At 56.0% G+C, this 11,715-nt stretch overlaps 1 protein-coding gene across 1 annotated transcript; it reads right to left on the bottom strand.

The window, feature by feature from the left end:
• Nucleotides 1-2,589: 2,589 nt before the first annotated feature.
• Nucleotides 2,590-11,709, bottom strand: NUAK2 (NUAK family kinase 2). The gene is made up of 7 exons (XM_010724211.2): nt 11,532-11,709; nt 7,994-8,114; nt 6,927-7,078; nt 6,070-6,135; nt 5,129-5,248; nt 4,743-4,875; nt 2,590-4,663 (listed from the first exon to the last, which is right to left on the bottom strand). Exons 1-7 carry the CDS (start codon nt 11,658-11,660, stop codon nt 3,543-3,545), a joined length of 1,842 nt encoding a protein of 613 aa, XP_010722513.1. The 5' UTR covers nt 11,661-11,709; the 3' UTR covers nt 2,590-3,542.
• Nucleotides 11,710-11,715: the final 6 nt, after the last annotated feature.

The raw sequence follows: 11,715 nt of genomic DNA on the forward strand, positions 1-11,715 counted from the left end.
ACGCATGCAGCTCTGCAACCCCCGCCCCATCGCAGTGTATTGCAGGCAGCCAAGTAACTGTGCGCTGCAATTCTTCCAGGTGCAAAAAGGGAACGCTCACCACGGAGCTGCCAGGAGGCCCCATTCCTGCTCGTGGTATTTGCATGGGGTTGGGACATCGTTGCCACGTTTGATTTGCATCCCCAGGTGGGAACCTCCTGCAGCGCTGCTCTGTGTGTGCGAACCCCAACGCCCAGCACTGCCACCAGAAAAACGGGCTCCTGCCTCGTGCCTCACCCCTGTGCAAGGAGCCCAACCTGTGCCCCAAGCAAGTGGCTCAGCCGGCTGGGGAGGGCGGGCAGGGCTGCAGCTGGCAGGGAGACAGCATGGGCTGTGACAGCCCTGCAGCTCCGCAGGAGTGCTGCCAGCTCCCTGCTTGCTTTGCACGGGGCTTTCAGGGGTTTTGTTGCTGTGTGGCAGTGCTCCGGAGAGTCACTCGGTGGGCGATGCCAACCTGTTTGCTCCCACCCCGTGGCCCCCTGTGCTCCCTCCCGCTGATGCATTAAGGAAGCGTTGCAGCGCTGCACAACCATCCAGATGTCACCGGGGTGGGGGAAATGTTGGTCTGCCTGGGGGGAGGAAAGCACTACAGAGGGATCTGGACTGGCTGGCTGGATGGGCTGAGGCCAATAGGGGTGAAGTTCACCAATCCCCAGTGGTGGGTGCTGCACTTTGGTCCCAACAGCCCCACACAGCCCTCCAGGTGTGGGGCCAACAAGCATCATCCTTTGAGGCACTCAGCAACCATGGAGATGTGACATGTGGGGACACGGTGGGATGGGTTGGACTTGGGGATCTCAGATTCTATGGTTCTATATATTGATTCATAATGATTCTATGGCTCTATGGTTCTATTCCTCGCTCTCCTGGGGAGTGGGAGCAATATTTCCGGATGCCGCTCTCTCCTTTTATTCTTTTCTTTTCAACCACTCCAGGCTGAGAATGGGAAGGCTTTCATGTGGGGATTTCTCCTCTTCTGATCTTCAAAGAAATCCAGCAATCAAACAGGTAATATTAAAATTAAAAAAAAAAAAACACGGCTTTGAAAACATCGCATGCAAAACGTCACAACTTTGTTGTGTTAATTGTGCTGGCACTTGAGTTAATGCAGAATGTCTCAGAAATAGTGCTGGCCCCCGGCCCGTGGTGTGTCAGACAGACACGGGATATCTGGAGCAGAAAACGTAGGGAGAAAACAAAATAACAGGAGATTTTTATGAGAAAGATGAGCTCTGTGGCTCTGTCACAACCGGTGATGACAGCAAATGGGTGATTGGGAAAGCAATGGGCGCGATCCCCCGCTGCTCCCACAGCCCCAGTGCTGCACTGCTGCCCCACGAAGGACACGTGTTCCCCTCCCACACCACGTCCCCTCCAGCCCCAAATATGGGCTCAGTGCATCCGGGCTCCCAGCACAAGTCTGGGCAGGATGGGGCCAGATTTGAGTCACTGTGCTGTGAGGGAGCGGTGCTGGGCTGGGCTCCCTCCTGCTGCCAGATCCCCAGCGCAGAACATCCTTCTCCTCCCCTCTTTTAGGACCTTATGGATTATCAGTGATATCACATGGGGCTCCTGGATCAGCCCCAGATGTGGGTGACCCTCCCCCAAATGCAGCAGCCCAGCATCGACCTGAAGGTTCCTACACCCCACACCCGACAAGCACCCTATGGGGCACTGGGTGAATCCCAGAGATTCGAATGCACTCCGGGGCTGAAAGCAGCACCTGCCCCCACTGCAGCCCTGGCTGCATCCATCCCCATCCCTGGGGATGCTGGCCAGGCTGGAGGCTTTGCCCTGCACAGCCACACAGCAGCTGTAGGTATCACTGCATGGGGCCAAAGCATGCAGGGAATGCGCAGTGGGGGGCAGAGAACTTCGTGCCCCACAGCGTCGGCCCTCTCCTGCAATGGGGACCTGAAATGTCTCTGATTTACTCGAGTGGAAACGGGAAATTGTTACCGTGCTTTAGAGAGCAATAAAAGCAGTTTCAATGCCGCAGCGGGAGGAGCAGACAAAGGAAACTGAGGGGAATGGGATGGAGAGGGGGGCAACTGCGGGGGAAGCAAAGCGGTGCTGTGCATCTCCGATGGGATTTTGCTCCATGGGAGGTACCTGAGAGCACAGCTCCTGCTGCCATCACCTGCACACAGCTCACAGACCTGGACACACTCTGCAGCAGCGTTGGGAAAGCAAAAGTTGGGAGCTGTGTTCTCCTGGGTGGAAAATCCCTGCAGGATGCACGCTTTGAGGTCCCCATGGCTGAGGAGTGGGGTGGGCATGCTGCAGAGCCTGCAAATAAAGCTTGAGCACACACTGCAAGATGCATTACACCCCACAGGACACACACATCCACAGCCAACTCACATTCACCCATCCTAGAACAAACCCCATAGCCACGCACAGCCTCAGCATCACCACCAGAGCCACAGGATCCCCCTGGGGACAGCACACCCCAGCCTGGAGCATCCCCCAGAACACTGCAGTGGAAGAACAACCAGGAAAACAACCAACACGTGCCTTTTGTTTTTAATTTAATGTTGTTTTTGTTTGTTTTTTTTTTCCTCTGGACCACGCTGTAGGAAGGAACAGAGCCATTGCCCACACAGCAGTGCAGCAGGGCTGCAGCACAGCCACCCCACAACCACCCATGGGGGGGGGGGGGCTGATACTGAGCTGGGCAAATCCAGTGCTGATGTAGTTTTACATTAACTCACACACGAGGCAATAAATAAAGAAGCAGTGCCTTATGAAAGGCGCTTTTTTTCTTTTTTCTTTTTCTTTTTTTCTCCTTTCACCATGAAAAATTGGCATCAGAGCACCTTTTCAGACTGCGGTGTGGGGCAGCTCTGCGTTTCCTGCAGCCTCAGCTCATCGCCATCACAGTGCATGTGCTCTTCCAGTTGGTGCTTCATTCCAGTTGAGTTTCTCAGAGCAGCAGAAGGATGGGGCTGCACCACATTGCCAGCAAACACCAGCCTGCAGCCAGGACAGCCTCCTGCCTGCACCTTGCTACATCTCCAGTTGTTTGAGGTATATTACCTGCCCCATCCGTTATCTCGTGCAGCCAAAAAAAAAAACAGTGCAAAGAAAAAGAAATCCCACCCCTCCCCCCACCCCATTTCATCCCTCCCATGAGATGAGCCTGTCTGCATGGAAGGCAGCAGGGAGGGACAGTGTGGTGCCACAGAGAACACTTCTTCCCCTTAGCAGGAGCAGGGGGGGCAATGGGGCAGCTTAGGGCTTTGGTCCTTTTATCACCCCCTCCTCTCTGAGATGTGCACTCAGGGCATCCCCCTCCCCCCCCCACAACCCTATCCCTGTGTGCATCCAACATCCTCCTGGAGGCTGCAAAATAAATAGGGGGGAGGGGGGAGACACAGGGCAGCCCCCCTCCCAGACACAAGGAAGCCATGGGGGGAGAGGGGAGGGGTTGTGCCCCCCCCTCCCCACAGTAGGGACCATCCCAGGCTCAGGGACCCCATCCCTACAGCCATAGGGTGCCCTCAGCTCAGCTTCATGCCGATGGCCACGGCACGTCTGTACACCTCGGTGATGTTGTCACAGCTTTCTCCCAGTGCGCTGGGGCAGTGGGTCACGGTCCAGCGGCGCAGCCTGCGCCCTTCATCCGCCTCCTCCTCCTCCTCCAAGCACAGGAGGCTGTCAGCAGAGACGCAGCCCCTCATGGCCCCGCTGCTGCCCGGGGGGACGCGTGGGGGGAGGTCGAGCTGCTCAAAGGATTCGGTGGAAAGGATGCTGTCCTCGCTCACAGCGCTGGGTGGGCGAGGGCGGGGGGCAAGGGGAGCTTTGGGCAGGGACACCTCATCAAAGCATCCAAAGCTCTGCCTGGGGGGGCTGTGGGGCTCAGCACTGCTGGTGTATTTGCTGCTGTGCTTGAGGATGCCCTTCCGGCTGCTGGGAAGGACGGGGGGGCCCTGCTCAGCGGTGGGGCTGTCAGCAAACACATTGCTCTCAAGGTCCAAGCTCCCTGCATCCAAGACATCCCCGGATTCACAGCATTCCAGGGATGAGTAATACCCTGATTCCCTCTTCGGGGGCTTTTTTAGGATTCCCTTCTTGGGCACAGCCACAGGGACCACACTGCTGCCCTCGTTATCCCCCAGCACTGCAGAGGGTAGCACTAGGCTCAGCCCCACAGCAGTCACGTCCCCATCCTCACTTTTCGCCTCTCCCCCAGGAGCTGTTGGCGGAGGGATGGGCACCTTCTGCTCGCAGGAATTCCTCTTCTTCAGGATGCCCTTGGGCCGCTTGAGGATGGACTTGGAGGGGTTCTCCGGGGCTGCAGCCCCCTCCTGCAGTGCATGGGAGACATCATTCTCTTTCTTGGACTTCTTAAGGGAACGCTGCCTCTCCAGGGCCACACCAGGGATGTGCTGCTTGAAGAAGCACCTCACTTTGGAGCCGTTCTCAAAGAGGGGTCTGGAGGAGCGCCGTAGCCACTCGGCCACCGTGGCCAATGGGGATTCACTGCTCTCCCTCAGCAGCTCCTGCTCACCAACGGGCACACGGTAGCCCCAGTTGACCCACCAGTGTGTGGCGATGTCCTCAATGGTGGCACGGCGCTCCGGGTTCACCATCAGCATCCACCGGATCAGCCCACAGGCATCTGGGGGAGAGAGGAAGGTCAGGCACCAGGAGAGCACGAGTTGGAGGATGGAACGCGTGTCGTGATGGGGTCTGCCTACCTGACAGCTTCGTGGGCTCCCGGTAGTCCCCACTGGTGATCTGCTTGACCAGGGTCTTGTAGTCGTGGCCATCAAAGGGCATCGTGCCATGGACCAGGATGTAGAGGAGGACACCGAGGGACCAGCTGTCCACCTGCAGGAAGGATGGGGACCTTGAGGTGAGGGCAGCAGGACCAGGCCACCACCCCAGGTCATGGCATGGGGCAGGAACTCCCCCAGCTGTTTCCATCCAACCGCAACACCCCGTTAACACAGTTCTCTGCCTCAGGAGACTGCTACCCCAAAAGAGGTCTCTGCCATCCCAGCTCCTATACGGGGAGAACACCCAGAGCTGCTCCAAGTCCAAGCTGAGAGGCAGTGAGACCACCTCACAGGGCACCACGTACCTCTGGGCCTTTGTAGGGCCGTCCGTTGATGATTTCAGGTGAGGCGTAGAGGGGACTACCACAGTAGGTCTGCAGGAATTTGTCCTGCTGGTAAACGTTGGACAGGCCAAAGTCTGCAATCTGGAGAGAATCACAGAATCATCATTGAACGGCTTCGGTTGGAAGGGTCCTTGAAGGTTATCGAGCTGCAAACCTCTTCCTGTGGGCAGGATTACCAGCTACTACAATAGGAGCCCAGGGCCCCATCCAAGCTGGCTTTGAGCACCTGCAACTTCACAGCTCTTAGCAAGCAGCAAGGCTGCTGTCTGCAGGTGGAGCAGTGGCTCTATGTCCAGGTGTGACCAGAGCAGCACCACAGGGCTCTCCTCTGGCTCAGCTACAGCCACAAAGCTGATACGTGCTCTATCAGCTCTGCTAGCATGTGGGCACTCGTTATGCCCAGGACAGCCACCACCCAGGGAGCAGAAGGCACAGTCCCAATGACATCATCACCCACTGCACAGATAAAGCCCCATCCCTTTATCTCCAACCACTCTGACCCAGGAGAGAGGCACGGCCGTGGGGTGAAGCAGCACCCGGCTGCCCTGTGCTTGTGGGAATTGAGACTTTCACTGGGAAACAACTTCTTCCCCAGCGTGTCTTGTTTTGAAGTCCGCTTCAGACTTTGCCCTCTTATCAGCAGAGAGATAAACACTGATGGCTTTAACTCTGACGCTCTACCTCTGCAGCCTCTCCCTTTCAGTTGCAGATCACAGGGGCAGCCCTCTGGTCTCCATCTCTCAGCCTTGCTCTCTCATTCCAGGGCAAACAGCAGCAGCCTTCCCAGAGCCATAAGGACCACATGCCCTGGGAGGAACAGGGCATCACAACCCCCCACCCTGCACCAGCATCCCTGAGCTCTTTGTTGAGTGAACCCCAACGTATGGCCAACAGCCCCTCACCTTGATGTTCCCGTTGGCATCGAGAAGGATGTTCTCCAGCTTCAGGTCCCTGTGAACGATCCCGTTCTGCAAGAGGGGAGGAGAGGTGGGTTGAGCTCACAGGATGTTTGAGGAAGGGAAATGCAGCACGGAGAGGTCACTGCCGTTCGCGGTGCCGGCACAGTGGCGACAGCATGGGCGTTCACATCAGTGACAGCAAAGAGATAGCAGCAAATAACTCCGGCTGCTTGCACGAGGATGAGCTGTAAACCACGTCCTGAATTGGGTGCTGCTGTCAGCACCCCCTTGCCACATCAGGTTCCTGCATCCACCCCAGCCCTGTGCCCACAGAAGCAGCCAGTACCCCATCCCCAGGGTGAGCAAAGCTGCGTGCTTTGTTGGATTTGCTAAGCCATGTTCCAGTCTGCACTGGGTTCAGGAGGTGCCTACGACCCCCTGTTCTTGCCACAGTACCCAGCACAAGGCATGACCCCAGCACAGCCTTACAGCACCCCTAGGGAGACCCCCAGTGCCCACCCAGCAGACAGAGCCCATCCCACAGCCAAATGGAAGAGATGCTGACCCAGGGCTCAGCTACCACCCTCACAGACAGCCCTGGGCGTCTCCCCAACACGGGTGGGACAATGCAGGGTTAGTCAACCTGACACCACAGCAGCCAGGCAGCACTTTCCTAAAAGCTGTCAGGGCACTTCCCCCGCAGAGGCCCGAAGGCACCGCACCCTTCAGATAAGGAGTGGGATTAACCCCGATTCCCAAGAAAACCCAACAGCCCTGAGCATCCCACAGCTCCCAGCCCAGACTGAACATCACCACCAGATGTGCCCCCATGGGATCTGAGCCTACAGAGCCCCATTCACCTTATGGCAGTAGTAGACAGCCGACACAACCTGCCGGAAGAAGTGGCGAGCCTCCTGCTCTGACAGCCTCTGCCTCTCACTGATGTAGTCATACAGATCTCCTTTGCTGGCGTACTCCATCACGATGACAATCTTGCTACTGTTCTCAAACACTGAATGGGAATGGAGATGGGAAGCCACGGGGCATTAGGAGGGATGCTCAGAGCCCTACAATGAGCGGAGGCTCTGGCTGAACCCAACACATGGCATGCTTGCCTTGTGTGTATTGCAGAACGGGAGGTGCTGGGTTTGTGACCTGGAGATCAGATGGGGACAAGTGGATTTTTTTGGCCAGAGATGTGCTCTGATCCTCCAGGAGGAGGCTGAGACATGGACCTCCCATGCTTCACAGACCCCAGCTCCCAGGGAAAGGCTCGGAGGCACAGCCAGGCTTTGTGCGTTCCCACTTGCTCCCACTGTGCTCCACAGCTGGAGTGCTTTCCTCCTATTTGCAGAAAGCTGCCTCAGTATTTTTTGAATTCCAGCGAGCAGCAGCGTGACTCAGTCCTTGCAAACACCTTCTATAAACCACCAGCCAGTGTGCTTTTGTTTGGAGGACAAAAGGACTTTGGATACCTCACGTACACCACAAAGGTGGCAACAACACACACACACACACACCTGGCGCAGAGACAAACCCCAGGCACCAGGAAGGGCACAGCCACACTGCTTTGTCACCAAGGAAGCGAGGAGCAAGCTTCCAACTGGAGCAGCCCAAATCTGATCCTGAGGACTTGCCCTTCGGCTGCCATCCGCATTGCCCTGACAGCCTGGGAGCAGAGCCCAGTCCTGGCCATATAGCAGAAACCAGCAGCAGGAGCTCTTGCTGAAGTTGTGGTTTGGTTTTCCTATGCCCCAGGGAAGGGAAAGGATGGCAGGAGCAAGTTCTGCTCCTGCCTCAGGCTGCAGGGAGTCCCACTGCTTTGGAGCTTGCTGGTTCCCCTGCCATGGATTCCCCACAGTGAGCTCCTATGGGGTGAATCAGGGAAATGGCCGAAGGGAAAAGGGGCAGTGAGGAGGGAGCTCACCTTCATGGACGGCGATGATGTGGGGGTGGTTGAGGGACGACATGATCTCTATCTCCCTCCTGATATGGATAAGGTCCTGTTCATCTTTGATTCTGTCCTTCCGGATGGACTTGATGGCCACCTGTGAAGGAGGACACACAGTGATCACCCAGGAGCACCACATCATCCCACAGCAGGGCAAGGAGCACCTGCCCTTGGGAAGGGGCTCAGCATCACTCCCTGTGCCTGCAGCTCTTACAGGAGCCGAGTCCCAGCCAGGCTGGGCTGCAGCCAGAGGAATGTAACCTGCACATGGCTACAGAGATAACGTCTTCTTGGGGTCACGGAAATGAAAAAAACAGGTTTTGTTCTCCTCACAAGTACTTATTTCAAGGAGCTGATTATGGAGAGGGAAGGGAATGTTTGGTGTGAGGGAGCAGAGGCAGAGAGCTCAGGACTGGGCTGACGATGTGAGCTGCGCTCCGGCTTCCATTGGCTTTTCAAGTTCTCTTCTAGGAGGAAATTGAAAGGGGAGGAGAAAGAAGAGTGAGTGCTGGAGAATAGACGCCTTCTAATCCTTTTTCAAAGGGGCTGAGGAGAAACAATGCGCTCCTAGGGTTGAATTTACAACTGAATCCAGCAGAACCTCTTTTTTTGTACCAGACAAGAATGCGGAACAGAGTTAATCCATCAAGGGACCCCCACTCCAGGTCTCATGGCAACAAGGAGGGGGCTGTAGGGAACCAACAGGCCCAGCTGCACAGGGTCCCTTCTCCAGGTGGTATTCAAGGCTTCTGACATTGGTCCCTCTGGCTTAGGGGAGTCAGAAACCCCACTGGCAGACCCAGGCTGACACACATTTGCCACGATAGCAGAGCTGAGCAGAGCCCATCGCAGCCCCAGAAGCCAGCAGATGCTACAGCAGCGAGATCTCAGCTGCCACAGTGCTGTCTTCATGGTGTCTGACTCTGCAGCAGCCGAGCAGAGCAGATTCCAGCCACGGGAGTTCAATAACCCAGGCATGGGGCGTTGTGCAAAACAATACTGAAAGCAATACTGAAGGCACTTCATAGCTTCTCGAAACCCAGGTATTCCTTGCCAGAACCTTCGCTCTGGGTTAGCAGGTTAAAGTTTAACAATTTTCGCTCCAGCTCCTGATTACGTGACCCCCATGCAACGCAGGCAAAGCCTTTATGCAGAGAATCCCCTGCTCCTGCTTCCCACCTCCCTGCTGCCCCACTTTTCTCATCTGCTAACCCTCAGCACCGCACTTTGGGGTGCACACAGACTGAGACGCTCACGCTGAGCCTGGACTCAAAGCCAGACTTGCTGCCAAGAAAGACAAAGCAGCCGCAGGGTGGGATGCCTCAGGAGATGCCATTGGCAGTGTGTGCCCTGAGCAGGGAACACTCACACTTAGTGACCTTCACCAGCAGGTTTAGTGCTTGCAGAGCCCCAGGGCTTCTCCTAACGGCACACAGCAAGAAGCCACTGCTTGGGTCTCACCAGAGCCCAAACCCACCATTAGAAGCAGTGCCTGATCCACCCATCAGCCCTCAGGCTTCTCACCCTTCCCTAGAGGTACTGAGCAGCTGTTTTGTCCCAGAATATCCCCTCCCTAACTTCAAGGTGCAGCCCTTAGAGAGGGGAAGGCATCCCAGCAGTGGGGATGGCAGCTCCAGGGATACAGGAACACAACCAACACCCCCTGCTCCATCAGTGCTATGTGAAAAAAATCTCCTGCAGGAAACAGCCCCGCTGTCAGAGCCCTGAGAACTCCCGAGTACTTTCCAAGTCAAAAAGGCTTTTAATTAAACAGTTTTTTGGGGGCAGAACAGGTATTTTCAGCAGCTGCTGAAAGATGCATTAAGCTACAACCCCAGGCAGCACTTCAGAAGTTGTTCCAGATTGCAAGTGCTGCGTTTCATGCTCCATGAAATATGGATTACAACGCACTCCGGAAGGGACAGGGGTTCACCCTTTAGTGGAGATCAAAGGAGGCTTTGGTGCTTTGGAACACTCCAGGTGCTGCCTTCCCCCAACGCTGCACAAACCCACAGATCCATTCCTGAGCCCACAAGGGCCCCCTCCAGCTCCTGGTTTGCCTTGGGCTGGGGAAGCAGGCTGGAAGAACTGTGGGATGGGAGGGAAAGGACCAAATGCTGCCCTGGCAGCAGGTGCAGGATGCACTGCACCACCACAGCATGAGCCTTCAAAATGAAAAGCACGAGGGGGTAGGGCAAAAAAATAAACAAAAATAAATAAAAGAGACAGAAAAGAAGGACAGCCAAGCAGCTAAGAAAAAAAGTTCAATATTCAGTGTGTCATCTGTGCAGTTTGATTAACCAGAGGCCAAAGTCGTGCACGGAGCAGCTGCAGTGCTGCTGTAATGTGGGATCTGCACAACCCAGGAGGGGTAACCCAGGAGCAGCAGTGCCTGCTCACACCTCGGCCTTTGGGAAGTGAAAGCCACTTAGAGAAGGAACAAATATCCCAGCTTGGGATAAGCCTAAAGATTAAACAGGTCCGGAAATGCTGAGTGGTGCAAGAAAGAATTTGTGGGAAGAGGAGAGATTTGTGGTTAAGCCTCCTGTTCCCACAGGGCCGGCTCGCTGCAGTACTAGTTAGTCCAGCCTTTGACTATCTTTGGCACTTATAGAAGAGCCACTGGTGTGTGGATTTGATTTGCATTATAATGGACTTATGCTACCAGACAAACAAGTCTCTGTCCTAAGGGGCTTCCACAGGTAGGAACCTTTTCCAGAGGCTCAAAGATCCACTGCACAAGCTTTGTTTGGTGCAGAAAGGGAAAGCCAGGGCTCCTCATCCACCCCAGGGATGAGATCCTCCCAGGCTGCTGGGTAAGGAGCAGCATTGCAAAGCCCTGGTTATGCAGCAGCATCAGATAGGGGAATGGAAACGGCAGATCTGACTTAATGAAGAGCCGTTGGAGAGGAAAACCTCTCCAGTTCACAGTTGTTTTCATTGACACGCTCCAGGGGCACGCTAACCAGCCGATTTTACACCCCCGTGGTGCTCAGAGCCTTGCTGCTTGCGTACCACGGGGTGCCTGAGGCTGGGCTGCCCGAATCACACCAGGTCTACGCTCGGGGCTGAGCTCTGCATTGCACAGAGCCACTTTCTTCTAAAGGGGCCGAGCCAGCTATTCAGTGAATGACGACTTCAAGCGGGCACTCAGGGCTCTGAGGGGCTCAGCTTTGCTTGCACGCCACCGAGAGTCAACATGTAAAACCAACTCGACACCGGGGCGAGAGGAAGGGAACGATCCTTGAGACCGGAGTGCGATGTTTGCTCTTCCACATCGGATATCTGCAAACCCCTCTCACCCCAGGAAGCCCGACTGGGTCAAGTGGGCGCGGGACACCGCAGCCCCCCGGCTTCTGCCCCTTTAGGGCGGCGCTCTCCCGGCACCGGAGGCTCCGTAGCACCGCTGCGGTCCCGGTTATACAGGCGGGGCAGAACCGGAGTCGGTACCGCCGCACCGGAGTAGCGAGGACGCACCGAAATAACAACGGAGAAGCGCAGGACCAGCTCTTACCAGCTTGCCGGAACGCTCCCGTGCTTTCTTCACCTTCCCATACGTTCCCTTCCCCAGCGTTTCCAAGAACTCATAGCGATGCTTCAGGTTGTGTTTGTGGTGATGCCGTTTCACCGCCTGCTTCTTCATCAGCGGTCGGGGCGATTTAATGAACCCCTCGACCAGCGAGGTGCCCCCGGGCCCC

Source organism: Meleagris gallopavo, chromosome 28, assembly GCF_000146605.3.
Source record: "Meleagris gallopavo isolate NT-WF06-2002-E0010 breed Aviagen turkey brand Nicholas breeding stock chromosome 28, Turkey_5.1, whole genome shotgun sequence".
Lineage (NCBI taxonomy): Eukaryota > Metazoa > Chordata > Aves > Galliformes > Phasianidae > Meleagris > Meleagris gallopavo.